Genomic DNA, 27,479 nt, shown 5'->3' on the forward strand with positions numbered 1-27,479 from the left:
GTTTTTTGAATTAACTCCTTTTCTTTCCTTGGCACACTGTAGACTGTAAAACATGGACAAAAGCACCAGTTTAGCCAGAGCAAAAGAGCACCGTAAAAAATCCACAGCAACCCAAGACTCCACAGCTGGGGCCAGGCTCTATCCCAGGGCTGGGACTTCACAGCACAGCAAGGGCTGGAATCAAATTCTCCTGCTCCAGAAAGCCAGGCTTAGACTCAGGTTGAGTTAAGAGATTCTCCCTTACCTATTACCCATGACATGCCCGTGGCACAAAGTTACCTGAACTTCATGTTGCATGTGCACGGGAAGCATGCACACTATTCAGTTTATTACATTTTTCAACCAGAAGGATAAGCTAATAAGGAGATCTGCTACCGAGCTGAACTTTCCATCACTAAACCTCAGACCGTTTCCCACTGCGATACTCTGACAGCATCCACTGGCCAGGGGCAAAGCAGGGACAGATCCTGGGACCCTGAGTTCCAGTCCAAGGCTATTAAAAAGTTCATGTTATTACCCCTCCCCAGATAAAACCAATACTTCCCAGGACCAATCCCCAATCTGGCCACGTTTTACTTCTTCAGAGCCTCTGAAGAGCCACTTAAGTGAATTTTGCCCTCTGTATAAAAATCAAACATCACTTACCTAAAACACATTTCTCTGTTTTCCAAAGAGGGAAAAAAAAATTCTACACCAGTTTGCTATGGAAACATTCCAGATTATTTACTGACAAATAACTAGAGGATAAACAAATAAAAACAGGGGCATCTTCTTCCTCCCACTGACATCTGAACAGAGCCAGGGGTAGGTCTTTAGGGTACATATGTACAGAGAAGCAAACCCAATGCGGGCAGAAGCGTCCCAACGCACTCACTGCCCGTTGCCTGTCGTCTTGGGAACCTAAAGCAGTAGGTAAACCTGCAAAATTCTCCAGGGGGTAAACAAGAGCAAGGATTCAATACCTACAAGGAGTCAGTGTCTTCAAAAAAATAATTAAAGGTACAGCTTCCTTTAAAAAAGGTCTGTGGAAAGTAACTTCAAAGAATTGAGAGAATTATTATGGCAGGCCAAATATTATGAGAATTAAAATAGCTGGCCTCTACTTTACCCATAACATATAAGCATATATTTAAGAACAAGAGACTCTTATGATTTGAATGGATTTCAATTCAAATCCATTCAAATGAAAGGTTCAGGCCAAGAGACAAACAGGCAAGTATGAAACCAACAGTTAATTACTAAAGAGAAAAACAATGAAAGAACTAATACAAAAAAATAAATGCATCATTTGCCATATAACAGGGAAAGAAGAAACCAGAGGGAAAATATCTAACAAGAGGAAAAACTCCAATACACACAGGCCTGTCAATTGTCTGAAGTGATTAGATACCCAATTAATCGAGAAATATCTCCCCAAAGGTCAGCTCACAGTGGTAAACAAATGCAGGCAGCTTCAAGGCAACAGTAAATAAGAATCATATTTTTAATACCAGCCCCTACCAAAGGCTGCTGATCCAGACCCAGCCCTCAGACTGGGACGTCGGGTCCTCAGTGAAATTATCGGAGTGGGGGATCCACCATGAAGTGAAGCCTTTAGGGGTGTCTTTTTTTTGGCAGGATGGTTTTGTGCTAAAATTAAGAACAGATTTCTGGGCGTCTGTCATGCGTAGAAAACATAGCTTGGCAATGAGCACACAGCGAGTGGGACAGCGCATCCTGTTAAATCCAGCACGAGCAGCATCGCCACTGCTGGCTGAATACTCTGCTGCAGCAGAGAATATAAAACAGGAAAAAAAAGAAAATAAAATCTCAGCCTTAACACAGAGGAAATAAAACACAGGAAATCCGTTTGTGGGATGAAAGTCTTAGAAAATCCACTTGATCTTCAGACAGCAGATACTTGCTATTTGGGGAACCTGAACACAACATACAGATAACGGGAGACTGGACCAGGTATAAGCTAGTCTCAAGTGCTGGAATTAAGGGTAGTGAATGATATCAATAGATGTATGGAAAGCTCCTATAGACTAATGAAAAATATTTATACCTAGCCCAAGTGTGAAGTGAACCGACTAGAGCTTTGCACGTCACCTCTGCTGAGCAGCGAGGACAAGATCTTTAGGTAACTGAATTGCTGGCAGTTCAGGAGGGCATCTGCTACCATGGAGGACACGCATGTGACAAGTGTCATTTACAGTACTGCCACACTGCTTGGAGCAAGCTTAGAAAATGCCAAGTGTTCTCCCAAGGTTCAATTCCTTTATGAGATTTCCAAAGGGATGAAAAACATTTTCTAAAGGCTGGAAAAGACCACTCGCAGCAATAAAAAATGAATAGCATCTTAGCAGCAAAAATTGAAGTCAACTGATTGCAGGGAGATGATTCTGGGAGTGCCACGCTGTGACTTCAGAGGACCACTCTGTATTTTTGGCGGGTCACACTGGTTCACCCCTCCATCCCTGCCAGCAGAAGAACGTGCCAAACACATCTACGCCCCATAGGAGACCACACTGGAAGGGACTGCCTGCAGATCATGTTTCTTGCCAAAATATAGTGGAAGCAATATTTTTAAAAAATCCAAGTCCATTCTATTAAAAATGGATGAAATCAAATTGCAAAGATTAACATACGTGATTACTAAAGAAGAAACAAATATACACTTGGTTCTTATTCACCAGTCCTCAGCCCTGCACTTACAGCCATCACCAGGACTTCTGTCCCCGGGACAGCTCTCCAGGAGGCAGCACGGAGGAAGGTTTCTTGCTTGCTCTTACACATATGGCTCAATCCTCTGCCGACACAGAAGACAGGGGTCCCCTGGGGTTCAGAAACATTCGACTGACCTTAGGGAGCTCTGCCTCCTCCTGGGATCATAGGCACAGCCTCCAGCACTCATTGACTTCTTTTATACACTCCTGGGCATTTCCCAAATCATCCCCGCAACTGCCAGAGCAGATGGGGAAGGTGCAGGGAAGGCCACAAGTTATTGACCACAACTGGAAGAGCTGCCCTGCTTCCCAGCAGCTGCCACTAATACAAAGGGAGGTTGCGGCATGAAAGCTGGTGGTGGTTGTGGCATGGGAGCTGGCACATAGCCACCAACAGCTGCTTCCGGCTCAGAGCAAGGGGACATGCACACAGACATGACCAAAACCCAACTGGACCAGCAAAAATTTTGCAAAAATACAAACATTTGCAAAAAATCTTACATTGGCAGAAGGCATCCATGTGCAGTGACCACCATCAAGCAGTCTGCCAGCCCTCTCTCCCCTTTCCTCTGGTGTCTGAAGTCCAGTCACTTGTCACCTTGCCAGCCAGGGTGAGTGGGGACACCTTCTGCCCAGCATCTCTGTGCCTGCAAGTGCTGGGACTATCTCACTTCTTCCCCTCTAGGCCCTAAACCCCATTTTTTTAATCACTCTCCGTGCTTTGTTCTTGTAACAGCTTGTTGCCTCTCCCACTTTGCAACTGGGCTGAGGCATGCAAACACTTTTCCTGGGAAAAAAAATACTGCAGAGGGACTAAACACAAAATGCCACCAAAAAATGGTTCGAAGCTCAGGCCGACAGGCTCAATGCACGAGGAGTGCTAGCAGAGCTGAGTAAACACAATACTGCAAGAACAGTTTTGCAGAGAGGATGAAACCTTATCAGTTTACTTTTATCACAACATTTTCTAACATACCTTAAGTACAATGCTTCAATGAGCATTTGTTCTTACAGCAATGAACACCTGCATGAAGGGAGGGGTTTTCTCCTGTTTAAATTTCACTTTTAATACTCTCCAATATACATCATAGATCAATTTAGAAGTCTAACTTTAAAGTTCAAGTACTTCATAAAACTCAAACTGCTACAAGCGCATTAAAAGGGCTTTTCGCCCCATAGGGCAGCACTAACTGACAAGTAATAACCGCAGTCCATGTGTATTATCCATCACTTCAATAACTGAACTATCACAAACTGTATTAACTAATCACGACCAGTGGTGAAAGAAACAGGTAAAGAAACTAAAACACTGCCAAAGGGATACAGAAAAGAGGTAGAAAAAAAAAATCAGAAATTAATATTGCGACTGAAGAAACCTCTTTCCAGAGGGCAACATCTCTCAAGCGTTGGCTGAGCAGAGAGAAAAGCCACTTGAAAAAAAAAGTGGTAGAAGGGACAGATCAAAATGACTAAGGGCCTAATACTGCAAAATGTTATATACAAGTAATCCTTACAGACTGCCAGCAGTACAAATACACAATCCTGTTTTATTAATGTATTATTTGTATTTGGCTGTACAATAGGGCCCCAGGAGATCCTCTTATAAGCACTGAAAAACAAGAAATAAGAGCTTAAGCCCTGAGAATTTAATGATCTAAACCATCAGGATATAAAACCAGACTGCAATGCTTTACGCCCCGTGTTTCCAGGAAAAGCAACCATTATTTCACTTCAGACAGCCATCAGAATAACATTAGCGGAAAAGAAAAAGTTAATATGATAACGAGCCTTTCAAATGGGTGAAAGTTGAGGGTGTGGAACCGCATCTATTTTATGCCAAATGCTCTTTATGCAGACTATCAGCCTCCCAAGGAAGGGGCAGTTCCAGGGCCCAGCAGGACTGCGCATGCCCGTCAGGTGGCAAAGGAAAATAAGAGATGGGAAAGAAAACAAGAGAATATGCCTTCATAAACAAATACCTGGTGGGGGGAGTAAAGCAGATGCAGCCAGACTCTTCCCAGCAACGCCCAGGGGAAGGACAAGAGGCAATGGGCACAGGCTGAGGCACAGAAAATTGCCTTTTTAAATGAATTCTCTACACAAGTGTGACTGAACACCCAGAAGGGGTTGCAGAGTCTCTATGCTTGGAGCTATTCAGCACTGAACCCACCGAGCTGATCCTGCTTTGAGCAGGAAGGCTGGACTAGCCAGCCTCCAGAGGTGCCTTCCCACCTCAACAGCTCCCGCCCTGCCCATCTAGAGTTGCAGATTTTTCTCAAGTGCCTTTCAGGAGGAGAACCAAGGGCAGCACGCAGACCACCTCCATGAGGAAGGATAACAAGCAGCAGCTTTTAGAGAAGGTTCCCTTAGACTGGGCAAGCATCAGCACAAAACAACAATTTGGGAGGGCAAGAAACAGCACACACTGCAGCCAAGCAGCCTAATTACAGCCGGAGTGGGAGCCCTACTGCCCATCAGGTTATAATCAAGGGAGATTAAATAACCAGCAATTCAGACCTCAGTGAAGAGCTGGGAGCACAGAGAGCAGCAGTCAAGTACGCTGAAGCAAATCTATTCAAGGCTGGGGAAACCAGAATAACTTTTAAAGTAACACTATGAGAAACATGGAGTTCATCAGAGCAGTTATATGGCACAATGCCTGCAGGTCTGCACGAAAAGCAGGATGCATCCTCACTCCAGCACAACCCACTGAGCACTGAGTATGCTTATCCAGCCTGGGCAAAAGGAGAGTATCCAGCAGCAATCTTTAGCCTTTTCCTGACTGAGACCATGCTCTACAAAGAGCTGATTGCAGAAATAGAATAACTGACTATTAAAGGGTTGTTATTTTTTCAGTTGTGAACACTTGAAAGCCAAATGAAGCCTCTCTGGCTGCACTCCAGGCCCCACTGGTCTCCTCACAGGGCCACAGCAGACCATTGTGCTGGACTTCAATACTTCTGCTCCAATCTGCAGCTAAGAAGCAGAAGAGAGGTCATCTCTGTCTCTGTGAGGTGCACAAAACTGTTGCATGGCTGCGGGTCACGGTGCATTCACCATGCAGCCAGGAGGGCTAAGGATGGAGGAGTCAGGCCATGCCAGAAACCTCAGCAGCCTCCCAAGAGGTTAAGCAGCATCGCTTCTGGGTTCCTCCAGGCACCCAGCTGTGCTCTGTGCCCCAGGGAGCAGCATCCCTGGAGAACCACTCTTCTCTGCCAGGAAATCCCCTCTCTGTCCCAAAGCTCAGGGGTCACCAATGCTTTTACTCTTGCCCTCGGTACCTCAGTTGACTCAGGAGGCGATGCTACTCTGACAGAGCACATCATCATAACAGCAACAAGCACAGGTCACAACACATGCTGGAAGCACAAAGCCCATCCTTAAGAGCTGCCAAAACAGCACCAGGAAGGGCCTGTGCTGCTGCTTAAGGACAATTAGTATCAGGTTCTGCGAGTCCTTCACACCGGGAGATGTTCCTTCAGGCTAGTGCAGCAAAGGGACAAGGTGTTTCTGTGATCCTGCCCAGTTCTTATGGACTTCAACTCCCAACCCACAATCTCAGGTATAAAAGGCAGTTAATAGGAGGCTTTTTTGTCCCACAACGGGACACTGAGCATATGGATAGAAATTGAGCAATTTTATACAAATACCCCTTGACTTCCCAAACCGTTGCTCAGGTTATCACAGCAGACTTCTCTAAAATACAGCACATGCAGTTTCTGTGGGATTGTATGCGGTAGTCAGTCCATTAAAGGCACTTTAATACAGAATATTGTCCAAGAAATATCTCAAAAGAAGGAAAAACACTGAGAACCACTTTGGCACATACCACACTATGACTTGTTCCCCCAAGTCTTTAAAATCTTACTCTTTGGAGCACACAAACTACATCTTGGTTGGCAGCACGCTCAAGAAAGATATTGCCCTTTCTCTCTCATTGTGTTCTGAAAACTATGTAGCAACTGTCACCCTTTTATAACAGGGTCTCAAAAATGCAAGTCAACAGGGGCCAGCTCAGCCTTCTGTTCCCCAAAGACTTGAGGACAAACTAGACTTGAGGACAAAGGAATGAAGAACCAACCTGGGAAAAGCAGTATGTTCCCTTCAGGCAACTCTTGCTAAAAATCTTTCCAAGCTACCCTAAAAAGCGTTGCATTCTTTGAATGCCAGAACAGGGCACAAGAAAAAAAAGAAAAAAAAAAACCACTGAACAGGGTGAGGGAAGGATACTTATTAAAAAAAAAAAAAAAAAGTATTTCATTAACTGGACCTGAGATCCTGGTCTCTCACTCAGCAGACAAAGAGTCCAAAATTTTGTCTCAAGAGTGTCTCATGCCCTGCTCCCAGCAACAGCAGTGCCCCATGGCCAGAGCCCAAAGTCACGATCGGGGCCAGCAGACGGGGACGCGGCTCTTCTCCTCTGTCCTCCGCAGGGTGGCTGAGACTCGGGTGACCCCACGGATGAGTCGCCAGGCTGCTGCACACTCGCACCCTCCAGCAGCTCACAAACACAACACCAGGCGCTGTGGCAGCTCCGCAGCCCAGCTCAGAGAGCAGCGGGGCAACCCCCCAGCTACGCCGAGCCCAGCACAAAGACCAGCCCTCAGAGCAGCACGCAGCAGCACTGACGCTTCTGCCTGTTTCCAAGGTGGTTACATTCTCCTTTGAAACCATCCTAAAAATCTCCCAATCCTGTAACATTTGCAAATGAGCATTTTCTGCATGCGCATATTTTGCCGATGGCCAAATCTCAAAGCAAAACCACCGAACACACCCGAGACTGAACCCAAGCCCGCAAGGTGACACTGCTCTCCCAGCATCCGCTGGCCCAGATGTTAAAATAAAGGATTCACATGTCAGTTTGACAAAGTGCTCCCTTCTTGCTTCAATAACCAAGAGGGATTGGGACTGCTTTTTTTTTTTTATCATTTCTTTTTAATTCCCTCCTCCTCAACATTCATCTTTTCATAGATCAAATATAATTATTCTTCATAAAACATCCCAGGTCTAATCTCAGGAGGAAGAGGGAGGGGTGAACATGTCAACTGTGCTGTAAAGAGCAGTTTGCTGGATTGATGGATTGATACAAGTTCAGCTGGGCAGGGGAGTATCTCCTTTCTCCAGCCGGGGCAGGGAGGCATCGGGAGCAGGACTGGACCCTCATGGGACTGCAGAAGGCTGGGAGAAAGGGCAAAGAGTAGGCAAACCTCCTCCTCCAAACCACGCACCAAAGTCCTACAAGACCCTCACCTTGGATCACGTCACTTGAACTTACTTTTTTGATAAAGCACAGTAACAGTGTCCTACTGTTTGGAAACGAACACAACAAATCCCAGATTTCTACTCACTACCTTAAAGCCAGATATTCTGAACACTCATATACCTACCTTAGATATAGATAAAATAATTTTATTGCTAGAAAATTACATTTCATTCACAGACAACTCAACATAAATCCATATTTTGCAGCTAATGAAACTCAAGTAACAAAACCAATATTGTCAATAGAAACACTGCTTTGCTTAAATGGAAAAAGCTTTCTTGGGGGAGAAGAAATTATGGTGCAGACTCTAACCAGAAATTGCTCTTTCTTTCACAGAACTTCACAGATCCTTTGCAGGCATTAGATGAAGAATAGGAAGCTACTTCAAAAGCCAGCTTCTTAGTTTCATTAGTATTTCTTATTGCCTTCAGTGAAAGGCTCAACTTGCAAAGTGACTTCATGACACATTTTCAGAGCTTCCCAGCTGGCAAGGACCCGCTATGATCACGATACAAAACAGCCTAAAAAACCTGAAATGCATGTGCAATCCCACAGCCTGACGCAGCACTGGTGCTCTTGGCAGGCTCCTTGCTCTTGTGCAGCAGCAGGGGGTGAGCTGGAGCTGGCCTTTCCGAGCAACAGCCCCCGTGAGGGGAGAAGCCATCCTCTCCAAAGACTTGATTCAGTTCCCTTGTTCAGGTTATGCAATGCCTTACTAAGTGAGCAAGTCCTGAGTAAAGATATCAAAGCAATTTTCACACTTGGAAATTACTCGTCACAGGGATGCAATCAGAAAAAAACCCCTGCAGCCAAGTATCTATCCACTATATTCAGTAACACGCATCTTTATGCGTAAAACCCCACGAAGGATAAAAGATCCAAAACACAGCAAAAGGAAATCTCAGATGCCAACACCCCCGAAATTTCAGCTTTCCAAACCCTTCCAGTTCAGCCCAGAGACAGAATCTCTGTAAGAAGACTGGGGATCACCTCTGCCTCTCCCAAATCCAGCACTGCTGAGCCTCCAAGCTCCCAGAAGCTCTGCAGATGAGCTGTGGCACCCATCACACTCCAGGAGAACACCAGGAACTCAGTGCCCTTGAAAGGACGGCAGATTAATCTATTATTTTGGCAACCAGGACCCTCCCCTTAAATAAAGGGCTTATCACTTCATTCGGGCTCATCTATCACAACACAACCAGCCCTGAACACAGGTACTGAAGAGATGACGTCCTCCTAAAAGTCACACTGCAAACACCTGAAAGCATTCTGCTGGGCAGATTTGCACAGCAGAGGAGGTTTTTTCCCCGTTAAAGATTAACTCAGCACAGAGCACAAAAGTTTTCAGCTTCCTTTCTTCAGGCTGATACAGTCATTAAAGCAAAAAATCTGAATAGGTTATGCTGCGTAGGTATCTACTAAAACCATACATTGTTCAAGCATTTGCTATTAATACACCAGTTCAAAGCAAGTTGAGGCTTTGTCTTCATTGCTAAAAAAGGTGCATATTACCATAGGATAATTAACACATTAGCTACTCTGCTGTGAAATCAGAGCAAGGCTCAGAACTTCGATTTTACTGCTAGAAAAGTGAGAGCGCTCAACCCCAGCATTTACCTGCAGATCAGCACCGAAGCTCCCAGTCTTCACCCAGAATCTTGCAGCAGCATGACAGTTGTCCCCATGTCATCCCCAGGACTGAGGAGAAAACCAACCTCATCACAACCACCCTCTTTTTAAAGCAGCAAGCAAAGACCCTGCACTGGCTCCAGCTCAATATTCGAGTTCTAATGCCAAAGAAACTAGGATGTTAGGTTGTTTTTTTGTTTTTTTTTTAAAAAAAGAGCTTTTTAAAATATCCCCACAAACCTGGTACTATCTTTTCACACAAAAGCCATTCCTGCTCTTTGTGAAAGAATCAGGTAACAAAACTAATTACAAGGTGCATGCATCTAAATGATGAGGGACTGGTCCTACATCTCGACACCTGGATCCCAAGTCAGTTCCCTTAGACAAAGGCCAAAGAGCAAAGCAGATTGCAATTCTTTCAGTTTTAATATACTTGTGTAAGAAACAAAATTATTATTATTCTAAGGTGCCAAGTCTGAAAGCCATACAAAATTTCTTATTCTTCTAGAGCCTTGAAAATAAGATGAAAAAACCATCATGAATAATAATTACCAAAAACTGAAAGTTAGACTTTTGGTTTGTACCAGTTTTTTTTAAAGACAGAAATCAGTCAACATGACTGTTCTCACATCATACAAAATCGGTTTGTATTGACCAGCTTCGAAATTCTGCCTTGAAATAAAAAGAATCCTGGAGTGAGACAAGCACATCAGCACTAATTCCCAAGCCAGAATTTTGAACCAGAAAAGCCCTTCAGCCTGTAAGCAGTCTTGCTGATCTACGAAGCACAAGAATAAGTGATCCAGACTGGAAACCAGGGAGAAAAATAAATCAAATTTCATTATCTTACCTTCCTAAACCAGCATCCTAACTCACATTCCCCTCCATAATCATTCTTCCTGTACTCACCACCTATTGCTTGTAATCTACTTTATCGCTTCACACTTCAGTAGAAATTAATCAGTTTTAGTTAAAAATACCTAGAAATAAAATGAAGTAGCAACAGCTTTGTTCTGAGCCCTAAAAACGTTTTTCTTAAGTAAATCCAGAACCATGACTGCTCCTTATCCGTTTTCCATGGACTCGTTTTTAATACACTTACTGTTGTAAATCAGCACCGACAATATTCCAGTGATTATTTATTTCTTTTCAATATTTCTAGGGCATTTTCAAGGAACTATCATGTAAAATTCATACCGAGGGAAAAAAGTCCAATGCAACATAAATTAAAATAGAAGAATAGCATTAAAACAGATCATATCAAATCATCAAAAACACTGTTAAACAGACCACACAGCCTGACGACATTTCGTTTCCTGGGGAAATAGAGTATGTTTAACACCAAACAGCCAAAAAAAGCATTAGCACGAGCCTGGGTAGCACTCCCACCGAGCCCTGCGCCAAGGAGTCGTTACAAGCAAAGACGGGCTCAAATCTGAGCAGAAAGTGAACTCCTGGGCAGTAACTAAAAAGCCCTTTCACCAGGAAAAAAAGCCTTCAGCAACACTCCAAGTTTGTGCCCAGGCCGCCCTGACTTTGAAAGGACTTAAACCAGAAGCTTGACAGGGAATGCTCTTGTGAAGGCTCCCAAATATAGGTGAGATCAGGACCTTTTCCACACAGGCATCTTCCAACCAAGCGCGGCAGCAGCCCCATAGGTCAGAGCAGCAGCTGCCACAGCAGCAGGGACCTGCCAAGCAGGCACCAAGTGACAAGCACTTTGACTGGCTCCGGCTGCCGCTCTTCAACACAAAGTGAGGACAAGCACAGGAGCTCGGCCAGCAGCCGACCTGCTCGGCCCCTCGGCTCCATGCCATCTGCAAAACAGCCCCTTCGCCAAAGAGGTGCAAAATCCAGGAGGCTCACTGACTTGCTTTGATCTGACCATAAAAATGATTGCTATTTAAGCTGAGTAGGCACTCCACTTCTGTCTGAGCCAGCACTTTGCGTGCAAGGTAACAGGATGGGGTAGACATACTTGTGTCTGGTCATGTGTGGGGAAGAGAAGAGGCATTCAGATCCAGTCCTGTGATGGGGAAAAGCTGAAATCACCCTCTGGGAGTTCCCACAGCCTCCTTTTGTTTTACGTTCCCCGAAAGAGGCACATGTCCCAGCTACGGCTCCGTGCTGTCATGTCCCTCTAGCTCCGTGACCTGGTGTCTCAGGCTTGGCTCCTTGGCCAAAGATGAGGGCAGCCTGTGGTACCTGGTGTGGCGGTCCTGGAGAGGCACAATTTCAAACATCTCACTTAATAGCGCACAGTTGTAACCCTGGCAATGCAAGGAGGTCAAGAGAAGGACAATATTAAAAAACTACAGACAAGGGGGGGAGCCCCAAAGAGCGGGAGACAAGGAAGAAAGTTTGCTTTGAACAGTAATGTGCAAAATATCTTGACACACAGATTGGGGAACTTCAAAAAAAAAAAAAAAAAACACCACAAACTTGAATGGCATTCATTTGTGTGGGGGAAAAAAAAAAGAAAATGCAGGATAACAGCAGTTTAAAAACAGAGTCCAACTTTAGCCAAACGCTTCTGGCTAAAGAATGAACTGAACATTCACCAAAGTCTCTTCAGATCCAACGGAGGAACCCAATCTCCCCCACATCAGCTGCCAGGTGTTCAGTATTTTTAAGCCATCCCAGTAGTTATTTATACATACAGCCAGAGACTTGGATGCTTCCTTACGGACCTCTGTAGTTGGAAATCTCAGTCAGGAAAGCAACATCCCACTGAAATTCTGCAGGGCTCTAGAAGAATATTCCTCAAAATCAGAGCTTTTTGCTCAGCAATGGGGGATACAGGAAGGAAGAATAAACTGCATTTTAAATAATCCTGTAATAATGATGGTTTAAGTGAGCAATTGCAGGGTAATGAAAAAATGAAGAGGCATCACGTCTGTAAGTTAAAAAGAGAATCCATGATTTGACAAAATGTCAACACTTTCCTGGGTATAATCAGACAGCAGCAGCCAGCGATGCAGACATGATGGACGCCTGACTAATGGCACGGCCCACAGGCTTGGCCGAAGCCTGGGAAGGGGCTATTGTATTTAAGAGAATAAACTGACACTCGTTATCTCAGGAAACAACAAACCAGCAATGCAACTTCAAGAGTCAAATGATGAAAGCAGAGATTAATCTGCCATAAAACCATAATTACCTCGTTAAAAATCACTCTTGCAGTCTGCAAAGCAAAGGATTTATAATATTTTTCTTCTGGGTTTTGTCCAAATCATCTGAAAATAGAACTGAAAGCCCCACCACGATTTGCTGAAAATCCTGCCCATTTCATTTAACAAAGAACAACATAAACAAGGACTCAGAAATAAATTTCTTTCTTATCGATTAAACAATCTTTGCAAGACTACTGCTCTTGTAAAGCCCTAACTCAGGATTTAGGCTCTAAAGTAACAAACATTATGGAAAGGTAAATAGGCTTTAAATATTTTAACTGCCCATCTTATTAAACAGTCGAGCTCCAGCTCGAGAGCTGAGAGCACTCCTGCACGGTGCTGAGGCAGAGTGAGATGTCCCAGGAGGTGACGCGTGGAGAGGGGACATTCCCCGTCCGAGCATACATGGGAATGATGCTCTGCAGGGGTGGCCTTATGAAAGCAGCCCCTGGATAATGGCTCTGCAACATACTTGGGGTCTGGAGATCAATCCTGCTACAAAACAGCTGTTTGCCAGTGGCTGCTGTTAACCCCTCTCGAAACACTTCTCACTAGCACCTACCCGAGTGTTCAGGAGCAGCACTAGGAGCCTTTTAGCAGCTCCTGCAGGCTTTGTATCTGGTTCTTTGTTTTGAGCCGTTAGCCTCTGAGGTTTAGCCTCAAGGAGCTGGACTCTTTTCAGTTCCCACTGGTTTACAGGATTACTCCCTACAGATATACTCTAGGAAAATTTGTAGAGTATCACCACTTCAGAGCAGGCAACAGTACTTGAACTCCTTAGCCCCTGCCCCATCATTTCCATCTGCTGAGAAACTTTACCCCCCTGGCTACCCCAGTCTCACAGCCCAGGTAGGTCAGCATCCCAGAGCAGTGTCTGGAGAGACTACAGACTGGCAGCTCACAAGGCAAGCATCACCTCTCCTTGCAAAGGAGCTGCCACTACGTTTCTGCACAGCACTCCACTCCCCTTGCAGCCACACAAAGAGGCATCCAGCAATCCACTGCAGGCAGCCATCTCTGTCTCAACATGTTGAAAACCACTACAAGCTCTTTTACACGACCCACGACCACTGGGTAACCATCACCGACTGCACCCCTCATCTGGACTGCATATACCTACTAGGAGGGACATCCATGTGTACACCAGCTCTAAGGAGGTCAGTCACTGGCATTTGCAAAGTTCATCTCTTCTCAGCCCTACTCCCCTGCTTGATGTGCTCTCAAGTGCAGAGACACGAGCATGAAGTAACTGAGCATCTCTGAAAGCTACCAGATAATCTTGAAGCATCATGCAAAATGTAAAAGCTCTTATTTGCCACCAGGCAGCATCCTGCTGTCCCCACTTTGCTCAAAGTGCAGTATTGCTCCAACAGACTTGCAAGTCAGTTCCCCACAGACAACTGCAACAGAAGCAATGCATGAAAAATGGAGTATTTAGTGCAGAATCAGAGGGATTTGCTCAGTGCAACAGAGGCTGGGTAAAGAAGAAAGAAGAATGAATCTCTCAGAACAGATTGTAGAAGTAATCCAAAGTCCTGGAAAAAAACAGGGCTAGTGTCAGGGTCTAACTGCCAGGTCCCATTCCTGCAGAGCAGCCAGCTTCACAGACCTGCCTGAATGCAAACCCCAGGCACAAGGCACCACGCGTTGCTACTGATGAGCTTCATCTCACCTCGTTTTACTGAGGCACAGGTTTAACTGTTAAATTACCCACCTTCCACAACTGTAACTTATCTGTCCCTCTGGCAGCCTGAACAAAAATGGCAACTTTCTACCTGGGCAACTGCTGGCACAGCCAGAGCCTTTGGCAGGAACACTGCCTAGCAAACGCTGGACGAAGAAGATAGCTATGCCATGCAGTCTTTACCTTCTGTAAAGGAGTGAGTCCAATCCGTAACAGTAATAAAATCTTGCACGTTTCAAAGGCATTCATGAGCCTGATACATGGATTTAAAAATTATGCTGCTTCTTAAAAAAATCATGACAAAGGGTTTAGCAAAGTCCTAAGTGTCTCTAGAGGCACAGCGTGACTTCTACTCCCACTTGAGGAGCCTGCCCTCAGGGGTACATGCTTGACGTTACCTGAAACTCTGACATCTCCAGTTAAAGCTTTCTTTTAGAAACATAGTGTCTGCTAAAAGCCTTCAGATCTTCCTATTTTCACAGAAAGCTGGACTCTTCAGAAGAGCCCTACAGGGAGATAGGGCTCCTCAAGATTGTTAAGCAAATTTCAACACACAAAGCCAGAATGAGATAAATGCAGTGAAGCAGACACATTTTTGCAGGTCTGTAAACAGTTGCATTAGTGCTATGGATCATCAACTCTCCAGTTCCAGGGCTCATCACCACCTATACTCTCTATGCTCCTCTGGTTTTAGAGCTAAGCAGTTAGAGGAGATAATTTACAGTGCATCTAACATCAGTTCCTCCACCAAACAGATTTATGAGCAGCCAAGTGCTCTTCTGGGATAACAAGAAAGGGAGATCCCCAAATTAGTCAGCACAGTAATTGCACCTGACTACTGCACTTAGAAATGGCTGAACAAATTTGAGAGAAGCCAAGCTTACCCATCACAAAGGCCTTAATTGTGTAAAAAATGAAAAATAAATCACCTCTGATTTGCCAGTTTGCTTTGACCTTTTGTCACTGTTACTAATTACTGGCTTTCTGTATTCAACTATGTACAAGACAAACTCCACAAATTTATATGAAAGATGCTCCAGCAACTTAGCAGCTTCAGAGGAGACTCTGAATCCATGTGTTGTAGTTCCTGTATTTCTTACATTGGCAAACCTAACAGCAGTTTCATCCAAGGAGAAAATGCAGTACTTGGCTCTCAAGCGCACAACTCACAAGCCAACGAGGCTCCAGATGGGTAACTTCAGCAGCTATGGAAACAATGGATGGGGCACATGGTTTGGGAGGTCACAGACTACCCCACTGATCACAACCATAGCTTACACCCACCAACAAGTGTCCCAAGCTACAATTACCCAACTTACAACACCAGCTCCCTTTGGATCTTTAAGGGGGGAGAGCCATACAAAGGAACAGGGCCAAGGCACAAACATCTACATGCAACAAGGAAAGACAGCACTTCTTTACACGAGCTGGTTTATTGCTAAAAATCAATCTGACAAAGGAAGTTTAGGGTCAGATTCTGCTCTCACTGGTACTCGGGTAACCCCAAGAAGCTGAAATGGGAGCTGAGGAAGAAGATCACTGACAAGCAGAGTACAGAAGACAGGACCATTCCTTGAGCTCTATTACCACCTACCTGCTGCAGGATCCTGCTCTAAAGGAAAACCGGAGGAAGAGACGAAGCCCTCCTCAGCTGCTTCAGCCCCAAAACAACTAAATTAGTTCAAATCACCTTCAGCAGCAGTTTGAGCCAAGCACACCGATCTCACCCTGAAGGAGAAGAAAGCTTTCCCAGAGCGCACCCCACCAGACGACACGCAGCACTGAACAGTCCTAGGGCACCAAGTGCATGTGCCACTTCAGCTACTTCTGCAAGCCTGGACCCAGCAGACCAGCCTCTGTCATCTGAACACACTCGCACTATTCAGTCCATCGTAGCTAACCCCTTACTAGGGGATTTCTCACCCACTCCAAAGCAATAAGTCTTCCTGATTTTATTTGCCTTGCACAAGTCCGTGGGTATGTCCCTCTGCTTCGGAGGAGCACCAGCACACCCATTACCATATTCCTATAAAATCCATTTTCTTGTTTGCAGTGTTTTTGCCTCAATTATACACTCACATCCGAGATGAGAAAATAGATCACTCTTGCAGATGCTTTGTCACTCATCTTTCCTGAAATGTCAAATGAATAGATTCAATGAACCCATTAAATGCTTCTTATCTGAATCATCATGCTAGAGCCATTGATAATCGGTCAGTGAGTAGAGAAATCCAACAGCTAATACATTTAGCAGAATGGAATATTATGCAATGCTCTGCACAATCCCCATCTATGGCATTTGGCCCAGTTACTTCAACTTTATAGGCTTAAATAAAAACATGTTTTAAAAATAAAGTGCAGATACAAGTTTCCTTTGCCTAGTTGCCACAAGCAGAATTTTAGGCTCGCTCTTTCCTTTTTAAGAGTTCACATAAAAACACACACATGCTCTGTCTTCTCAGGGTGCATTTATGTGAAGACTACTGCTCTATTTCACAACTAAAGAATGAAAAAGTGAGAAGACATCCCCAAGACCATGGAGCCTGTTGGGGTAGCTGGGAGTTCTGGCTCCCAAAGCCAAGCCCTGGGGAACACAGCAGCCCTTTGCTAGTGATTGGGTTAATAAATAACAGAAGGGCTGGAAGGGGGAATAGAGACTGGTTTGAACCAAGATCTCTAAAAGCCAAGTCTGGCATCTCTCATGCAGTCTCTAAGGAAGAGCTGAAGGCAAAAGAAAGATCACGTTTAATAAAGGGTAAGAATAGCAAATGCTCCTTAAATGTTAAGTAGCAGAAAAGCTAGGCAAGCTAAATAATGTGTGCTAGTTAAGGAGTGAAAAAGAAAGGTGAACTCAGAAGAGGAGAAGGAGGGCCCTGTTTCTCCCATTTATACTTCATAGGTCAGAGCCCATTTCCAAAAGACATGGGAAAGGGGAGAAGTGCCTTCCACCAAAAAACAAGGGTGGCAGCTGGGCAGCCTCTCTATAGCTATAACCGCTCCCCTGGCAAGAACAAGCAGCAAAGAAATAGCCCACGGGCCTGGCTACCCCAAAGCACGAGGCAGTAATGAGGAGGGGATTGATGTGGGATAACAGACAGAGCATTGGGCAAGGGCTAAGACAACATGGATTTTACCCCCCACCTCTGCCTCGCTGGGTGGCCTGAGACACCTTGCCTTCCCCCCCCAGCCTCACTATCCTGTCTTCATAAGACACACAGCAACAACCAGCAGCTTGGACTAACATATCATTTTGATTGTGAAGTGTGTTTATGAACATTTTTCCCCTTTTCTTGCCTGCAAGCAAACCAGGAGGTACTGGAACAGACAGAAGAAACAAGATTTCACTCCCTCTGTGGCCAAGAATCTCACTGAAGCCTCATTTGGGTTGCTGCTTGCTGTAAGCTAAACTGAAAGGAGATGATGTATTTCAGAGACAATAACTTAATATTAAACATCGTACCTTTGTAACACTCATCATATTGCATTTCAAAAGGCTTACGCCAGAAGTCTCATTAGCAAAACCATTAAAACAAGCACACAGCTGGTGGAGAGCATTTACTGTGCAGAAGAGTCAAATTCTTCTAAATTTATAGTGGCAAAATTGATTACTGATTCTAACATCTGTTGCAAATTTTACATTTAAATTCTCCTTAAAAAGTCACTTAGCTCAAACATCAGACTAGGCTCTACAAACCAGCTCCCCTCCCCTAGTAACCACATAAATAATCTCCATGCAAATCAAATGTGCTCTTTTCATAAAAGCAATTGTTACTGTCATAGATTATATAATAAGCACTAAAACGTGCTTAAGATGTAACTCAATGTATTTACACTACGTTTGTAACCACATAGAAGCCAAGGGTAACTCTGAAGAAAGGATCACATTAGAAAAAAAAAAAAGACTAAAGTAAACAGCACCAGATGCAAGCCTGAAAATGTTTAAATATGCAAGCTGGCATCTTCATCATCTAGAAATGTAAATGGAACTACCTGTAAGCAGCGTGCAAGTGCAGAATTGGAAGATGGTAATAGGAGACATTTTTATTTTTCATGCCTTTCTCTGGACAAACCATCTCTAGCACCTTCCAGCAGGGAATACATAGCCACAGGCACCAAATCCATGCACTGTCAAATATGTGATATCCTAGGATACACAGAGCTAAGAATTTTCCTCTTTGGTCCTTTTTAATAGGAAAAGAAAGGAGAGAAAAAAAGGAGACATTTGCTACACCTTGCCCACAGAGCCATGACCCTGTTTCTCTATGAAAATCTTAATTCCCTTGAAGCAGAAAAAAAATTGAGGGCAAGGTCTTACCCAAGATGTAAAGCAAGAGTCGCATGTGATGTCTAAAGACACAAGTCTAACTGAACTCCAGAAAGTGCCAATACGCTGTTTCTTTTGCTTTTTGTGACCCTCCTGGAAGGACAGGAAGGATAAGGTTCTGCTTCATCATCAGTTCCCGCAGCGCCTTAACATCTATTAACCTAAAGGGTTTTTCCCCTGTTTGCTTTGTGCGTGGCTCCAATCTGTTTAAGAGAACGTTGGCACCTGTCCCCTGAAAGTTAAAGCAGTTCAGCAATGCCTACTTGGTGTCTGGCAGCACAGCAAGTACTATAAGGTACAGTGTACCAAGCAGATTGGACAGGATTTATCATGATTAAGTCAAGAAGATACAGACAGAAGAGGCAACACCACGTCAAGGTTGGAAGAGTGCTCCTCAGGGCACATGAGCGACTCCAGAGACCTTTCCCCCAATGCTCATCAAGCCCATGAACATCCATGGAGCAGCTGCCACTTGCTTCAATACTCGTCTTACTCTCTCAACAGGTGGAAAAAAGCATGCTCAGAGATGTTGCAATGTAGTGTTGAGCCACAAACAGGGCATGTTCCGCTGGTATGTCCATCATCATGCCCAGGCGGCCAAGAAAGCCAATGGCATCCTGGCTTGTATCAAAAATAGCGTGGCCAGCAGGACTAGGGAAGTGATTGTGCCCCTGTACTCGGCACTGGTGAGGCCGCACCTCAAATACTGTGTTCAGTTTTGGGCCCTCCACTACAAGAGGGATATTGAGGTACTGGAGCGTGTGCAGAGAAGGGCAACGAAGCTGGGGAAGGGTCTGGAGCAGAAGTCTTATGAGGAGCGGCTGAGGGAGCTGGGACTGTTTAGCCTGGAGAAAAGGAGGCTGCGGGGAGACCTTATCGCTCTCTTCAACTCCCTGAAAGGAGGTTGTAGAGAGGTGGGGGTCGGTCTCTTCTCCCAGGTAACAAGTGATAGGACAAGAGGAAATGGCCTCAAGTTGCGCCAGGGGAGGTTTAGACTGGATATTAGGAAATTTTTCTTCACCGAGAGGGTTATCAAGCATTGGAACAGGCTGCCCAGGGAAGTGGTTGAGTCCCCATCCCTGGAGGTATTTAAAGGACGTTTGGATGAGGTGCTTAGGGACATGGTGTAGTGGTGGTTTTGGCAGTGTTAGGTTTATGGTTGGACTCGATGATCTTAAAGGTCTTTTCCAACCTATATGATTCTGTGATTCTGTGATCATCTTTTCTCCAGTTATTTTCAAAGTGCTGGGGTAGAAATCTGTAAGGACTTTTGCCATATTAGGTCACTGCATCCCCACTTCATTTATCAGCAGCTCAGTGGGGGATTCCCATTTGTCTCAGCCAACATCCCTATCACTTGGGAAAACACTTGGTGATTTATGGACGACAAGAACAACAACAGTTTTCAAAATCTCTCAACCTACAGAATCTGGTCTAGTAACACTGAGGGAAACAGAGCACAAAGTCAAAACATAAATGGATCACAAGTCTGGCTGCTGGTGGATGAGAGCTCAAAGAACATCAGTTCCTTATTTTCTTGCTCAGAGAACACATGTTTGGTTAATGGTATTTTTGAAAGAAAAAAAAAAGCATGAACATCATAAAACTTCAACGGATGGAAAACCTACCTCTTCCCTCCTGAGCTTCTGGACCTTTGTTATTAATTTGTACTTCATTTCTCATTTGGATATAGCATTGTGAAGAAGCAATGGCTGGAAGAAACGCCTTTCAGCCACTGGAACAGAGATTTCTCATCCTTACGATGAGAATAAGGATTCACATCCCTAGTGCTTCCTCCAAGCGCTTGTCCATCAAGTCAAGTCACCTCTCAATCGTTCTGATGAACTCAAGGCTGTCAGAGGACGAGACTACAAGACTTCTCAAATGTGACGTTTGGAAAGGGCACATTCTAAATTGCACATGTTAATGTCTTTCTTTTTCCTCTCAGTTTAGTTTGGAGGGTGGAAGACACATGACAAGAAACAAATGGAGCCTTCTGGGAGTCTACCTGCTGTTTAACAAACTCCTCTCTCAAGAAACATTTCTCAGCATAAAAAAATTTAACATGAAAATCATCTCAAATCAGAATCACTCTAGAGAGGACAAAACTTTCTCCAAATAGCAGCGGAGGAGGTTTCTTGCTGTTTGTTGCAGAAAGAAATATCACAAAAGATTGCTTTTCTTTTATTCCTGAACTGCCTTTGAAAATGTTGTAGCAACATGCTGTATGATGCTGTCAAATCATACTGTGAACAACTCATTAGTAAATTCGCTCCTTTATTAAGGGCTCAAGAACTTTGCGCAGAACTTCAGTTAAAATCACTATCAGTATAACTACCTCTCACTAGGGCAACTAATTTGAAACTCACCTCTTTGCTTGGGACCTTCCATTTCTATTTTTAACAAGAATCAGCCTGCTTTTTGGTGGCAGGAAAGAGCCAAGGACATCCTCATTCCTCTCTCATTTAGGACCGTGTCCTCTCCTCTTCCTTTCTCTTACTCATCTATTTGGATTATCAACATTTTGCAGCAGAACCTGTCTCTAGCTACACATCCCGGCAGCACCGAGCCCCAGGGACAGCCAGCAGACACACAAGCACGCGGGGTAACAGCGCAGGAACAGCACTTGCCAAACAACACAGCAGCAAGCACAGCAAGGTACATCTTGTGTTTTTAAAAACTCCCTTCGGCCATTTTTGTTTATTTTTTAAATGTGCAGAAATCAAACCTATCCATGATTCTTATTAGCAGTGACTCATATCAGCTGCAATGCCAGCTTGTCTCAGTCTCAGGAGAACTGAATAAGCCTGGACGGTTTGTCAGGCAGTGTGAAAATATGGGACTTGCATTTTGTTTCCAGATATATTAGCATCACTTTCCCAACACAATGCATCAGCACTTCCCCACCTATGCCGAAATAGGAGCCGTATTTCTCAAGAATCAGCAGATGCATTAGCTTTTACCACCTTTCATTCATCACAGTCCTACAGAACGGTGCTTAACATCACAGATGAACACCAAGCAATGCGCTCATAAGGAAAACAGGAGGGTGCTTCTGCCCAGAAGCAGTTCAAGATAATTTTGGGGTACCACAACAATGTATAACATTCAGAGAAAACCCTAACAAACAGCAGCTTCCCCAAGACTTCTTGCTGTCCCCCACGTGTGATGATGCGATACACAGCTGAGCAGGGACTGGCAGAACAGTGTATTGCCAACTGGAGCAACCATTAATTGGCTCTTGTGTTATCAGTGTTACAAGGACCCTTCAAAGTGCAGTTGCTTTGAGGGGAAAATACACCTGCTAGCTGAGCTTCTTTCTCCTCTCCTCTTCACCTTGGCCAGGGTATTTTTAGCTGTATGGACAGACTTGCCAATACTTTCACCTTCAATTCTTTGAAAGGAAATTTCTGACAACACACAGCAATGAACCAACCATATCTATCCAGGGTCAAGAGACGCAGAAGGAAAGAACTGATGGGCAAAAGCAGGTTCCCAAAAGACTTTTTCAATATTTTTCCCTTCAACATTTTAGCTCCCCTTCTTTCCACAGCCTCCTCTACTCACACAGAGAACTTACTAAGTTTGTGTCTGATTTCAGTAAGGTCCGAGTTTGGCCTGAGATTTTGCTTAACAAGATCAGCCGGCACACTTGCATGCAAACAGCTTGATCAAGCTACTCACATGCCTTTGCAGAAGAAAGCGTCACTCAATTACACTGAGTCTCCCAGATCTACTAATGTAAGTACATTTGGCAGAAAATGGTCCAACATTGTCACCTCAGAAGGCAGAAAAACTCATTATTCAAATGAAACAGTCTCTCTTGGCTGTTCATCTCAGCAGGTAACATGTCAACTTCTGCCAAATCAGTAAACAGAAGTACTTGCTTCCATCAGAGCACAGTATCAGTAAATAAGAGAGGGAAGACATGCTCATGAAGCGATATTCTTAATTCATGCGATGCTGAAACCACGAGTGCTTCATTAATTACTACAAAAACTGTTACATGGTAGACTAAGTTCTGAGCTGACAGCAGCAGACATGATCCCATGTGCCTTCAGGTCACTGATCAGCTGTCTCAGACAGACACAAACTACTACAAACCACTGACAGCGTAAAGGGTCACCCTTGCTATTATGCTCAGATCTACTGTTTTGGGTAAATCTTCCAGAAATAAGCAGATTTCTATGTAGCAGGAGGGTGAGTAGAGCTAGTAAACTCCAGCACACACATTTTAATGTCCTTTATGTACTGCAATTTCAAGAGAATCTTTAAGAACCAGTGCGAAGTGCCAGATGGGGATTTGACTTTTCCTTGGCTTCCCTGAATTTCCAGTTTTCCTTCAGCAGCCTCCTTTCAGCATAAACGATTAGGAGATCATCTATTATTTTATAATCTCTTCATCTCTCATGGCATTTTATATTCACAGCAGAGTTTACTGTCCCATTTGATACACATTCTGCTCTCCTTTTGTCATTAAATTTCTCCCCACGTGGAAAACTGATCAAACTTGGACTTTATACACCTTAATGTACAAAACATGTAAATATGCTCCCAACACATCTAGAACCCACTCCACAGTCCATCTTAAGCCTCTCAAGTCTTCTACTTTTGTCCTGAGTAGGTAAGGTGCAGAAGGAAGAAAAAAAAATTTAAAAATACATTCTTAACTGAGTACCTTTTCAGACAAGGCCTTTAAACTGTCTAGAAACCTCTGCCAGAAATCCTTGAAGAGGGGTCGATCAATTCTCTTCAGGCTCTCTTTGGTGCTGGCATCCACACTGACATACAGCTGCGTTACTGGCTCAAGGTTCCTTGGAAATAAAAAGGAGAAGGGAATTGTTGTTTTCAGACATTACTGCTAGCTGAATTTGTGTTTTCCTGCCAAAGTGCACATAAAATACAGTATCTCTGAACAAGCTGCTCTGCTGGTCCAGTAGCAACAGGAACTATACAGTATTTACAAGGAAAACTATCAAAGTCCAGTGGTTCACCTCTGTCAAGTGACCATCATCTTAATAGCAAGATGTTACAACCTACTTTCAACAAATAATACACCCCAAAGCTAAGAACGTCACATGCAGAGGCCTTGGCTGACATTTTAATTATCTTTCCTCACTGAACTGGAACATATTTCACTCCAGTGTAGCTGTAACACATTCAGAAAGGCTTCCCAAAGCAGGCTGCCAGGGGTTCACCTGAGGCACTGAAAGGGTCTGCTTCTCACCACAGCCCCCCATGGTTAAAAACCATAAAGCTCAGCCCCTTCCCAAGTCCTATTTTTCCTGGCCCATGGAAAAATAATCCCATTCAATAGAAATACAGCCATAATCCAGCCAGTTTCTACTGGTGGAAATGTTGAACTTACCTGACCTGCAGCTGGCATCATCAGTCAAATCATTTTTTGAAGGTAAATCAAAGCTGTTTAGAAACTAAAACCAGGCACAATCCCCCAAGGTGTTCTCCTTCCACTTCCAAGGCTTTTATTTCATATAAATCCTGCAGTATAGTCTTTCTGGTCACATAATGCCAGCGAGCACAGCATCTGTGAGCTCAACACCAGTAACTTCGAAAAAGATTAAACCTCCTCTACTGTGTGAAGAGCCTGGGTCGAGCCTAATCCTTTCCATAAACCTCAAGGGTATAAAGGAGAAGCAGCAACGCTGCAGTCCATTAGCAAAAGGATAATGAAGGGCATCATGAGGAACAAGCTAAAACGAGCTCCCTTGTCACAGACAAAACTGATAAAGCCAGCGAGTGTAACACACATCCACCCCTCATGGCATCCTCCATCCCGGTGTCTCCGAGATGAAGTGACAGCATCCTAATTGTACCGCGTAACTCTCCAGCTCTTAACAGTTTTAGGACAACATTTTGCAAGCACTTTTTGTGAAGCCTGCTAATGAGCAGGCTATAGTCCCAGCTTGATTTGGTTCTTTACAGAAGATGAGAAGAAATTAGAAACTATTGTTCAGCTGCCAAACAGTGCCACCTAAAAATACACCAAACCCCCTGCCCTCCCCAAAGGTGACCAAGTGACAAGAACTGTCAAGAATGAGACTGAGCAGCGCTCTTAGTGTCCAGAAAAAAAAAAAATCCATTTAAGATGGATACTCAAACAACCTATCTAAACATATTCTCTCTGTATGTATTTAGACAGAAGAATGAAATAGCCCAGAATAAATTTAACATTTTAAGTTTAAAAAAATAAATAAATAAATCTGTTTTGTAAACAAGCTTGTCTGGACTGGCAGCCCAAAGCCACAATCTCCAAAAATGACCAAATGTTCTAGGCATAAGTGGATTGAAGTATTCAAAGAACATAGCCAAAATACTCTCTTCTTTACTTAATGCTGCATTTGTCTAATTAAAAGGGGCCCCACTGAAGATGGAGTGAGTGTTTTTCAAAACATGAGCTGAGAAAAATCATCTTTTCTCTGAGGATCTCAATCGTAAGGACAGGCAAGAGCCAGACTCACTGTTATACTGAAGAAAATTAAGGCATTAGAAGAGATCCCAAGGAGGGATTTTCAGCCCCACATTGCTCCAAAACAGAGCAGTCCACAGGGCTCTGCCATGGCTGAGACTGGAGCCAGGAGCATGAGGTGCATGCTCTGCCAAAGAAGAACAAGGAGAAAGGGCAGTCACGGGTCCAGCCGGCACCAGGGAGAAGTAGAGCACAAACTGATGTTCCTGGAACACAGCTACATTTCATAATTAACAGGAAATTTAGTTGCACAGTACTAGAACAGATTTTCCAACATTCTTCCTTAATTTTTGGTTGTAATTTCCAAGCTAGCTTAGACAGCTGAGATCACATCCAGGAGATCAAATTCACAGCATTTACCACACATGAACTTGGGCAGAAATCATGACCAAGTAGCACAGCGCATAGCACAACTCGAGCAATAAATTGACTTCAGGCCACCAGAGGTGGTTTCACAAGCCAGGCAGGACACAGCCTAGTCAATGATACAAAGAACAGAAACATCAATATAATAAAAATGAGCATTTGCTTATGAGCACTAATAAGCATCTGCTCATTATTATTGCCGATGCTCATAAATGCAAACACGCAAGGGTTCTTGTTCACAGCCACTAATCAGAAACAAGAGGAGGAAGAGGACAAGAGCCATGTAACTGTTCAATACGAGCTCACGTGCTACAAAATCGCCTTCACTTTATGAAAACATGTGTGCCTGGAGGCAGACAAAGCTGCAGTCCAAATACAAAAGGAGGAAGAGGAGAGGAGGGAAGAAGGCACAGGCAGCACCATACTGGAGACCCAGCCAGGGGGTCTGCAGAGCCAGTGGGCCCCTCTTCTAAACCCAGTGAACACCCCGGGCCACGCTCCCCGTTTGCATGCTGGATGCTGTGCATGCTGGATGCTGTGCAAAGTCCTATTTTAGGACTAACTTTTAGACTATAGCTCCCCTCTGCTGACAACAGAAAAGTGAGCTTGGTGCATACTTCAAGTCCCACATTAAGCAATCATTTGCTTTGATGAGCCAAAGATCAGTTGCAATTTTTAAGACAGCAAGACTAGCATTTTATCACTTTCTTTTTTGTTTCTTTTTAAAAACATTCAACAGATCCTAAGAAATGCTGCTTCAAAATATAGTGTGTGCTCTCTTTTTAAAATGCTATTTTTAGGAAAGAGCAATTTCTGTCTATCAGGCACATAATACATGACTTAAAGTAACTTGATTACACAATTATTCAATCATTTGGAATGCCTTTGTAGTGTATAATTACTCACTCAAAAATTGCATGCCCTCCCCCCTCACTGCCATATTCAGACCACGAGAAGGAAGCAAAAAGGAAGCTCCACCAGAAAGTGCTAACACAGAGAGGCATTGAGCTGGAATGACAAGCTGAGCAACATACCAAACCACCCTGTGTACAGCTCCGCTAACGCGTTCAACGTAACTCCAGGGTTGGACTTCGTCAGCATTATTAGCTGACTGTATTCTGACGAGTTCCTGGCCACCTCGCAGCTCTCACTGCGCACTGGATTTCCTTGCCACATTGCTTCAGGTTTTGTTAAAAGCAGCCTGGATGCTCAAGAACTTCAGAAACGGGGATTCTTTGCATTTGTAAAGACTCTTTCAGAGTTCATTAACACACTGTGAACGTTTAGCTCAAGTCCCTCAGAGAGAAGTTAAAAACTACTGATCCCACTTTTGCAGATGAGTGTGTCCTTTTCACCTGTTCTTATCCTGCACTCTTGGTCCTGCTGGAGATGCCAGGCTGTATAGATCTTTGGTTTGAGCCGTTACAGCTGATCTTACCAAGTCAGAGCAAAGATCAGACTGCAAGAGAAGCACACAAACCGAAAAGGCAATTTATGAGTTCAGTCTCCTGCTCTAGCTGTCAGAAACACTCACACCGGTTATCCATGTCCCCAAGCACAAAAAGCAGCTCGCTCGCTGTTCTCCTTCCCTTGCACCTCTGGGAGGTACTATATTACATTCTCTTCACTTTCAGAAGCAATCACACTTTAACAGATACAGAAAAGAAAAATCAAACTGGGGGAGAGAAAGAGACGAGAAAGAGCACAGGGAGATTAAGGTTAAAATCAAATAGATGCCAAATGGGCTTTTTCATTGTCAGTGCTCACGCAGAGTCTGATGAGCGATAAAATGGAATTAAAACACAGGTCAGCACTCAAGTGTTTTAGCAGGGAAATATTTTGTCC

At 44.1% G+C, this 27,479-nt stretch overlaps 1 protein-coding gene across 4 annotated transcripts in view; it reads right to left on the reverse strand.

The window, feature by feature from the left end:
* The window catches only part of LOC142417353 (S-adenosyl-L-methionine-dependent tRNA 4-demethylwyosine synthase TYW1-like), a 108,181-nt gene that overhangs the window by 29,194 nt on the left and 51,508 nt on the right, over positions 1–27,479 (reverse strand). For all 4 annotated transcript variants that reach the window (XM_075517948.1, XM_075517950.1, XM_075517951.1 and 1 more), the window contains exon 12: positions 23,460–23,595. In XM_075517948.1, the coding sequence (XP_075374063.1) occupies positions 23,460–23,595 (136 nt within the window). The remainder of the gene's footprint in view (positions 1–23,459; positions 23,596–27,479) is intronic.

Source organism: Mycteria americana, chromosome 15, assembly GCF_035582795.1.
Source record: "Mycteria americana isolate JAX WOST 10 ecotype Jacksonville Zoo and Gardens chromosome 15, USCA_MyAme_1.0, whole genome shotgun sequence".
Classification (NCBI taxonomy): domain Eukaryota; kingdom Metazoa; phylum Chordata; class Aves; order Ciconiiformes; family Ciconiidae; genus Mycteria; species Mycteria americana.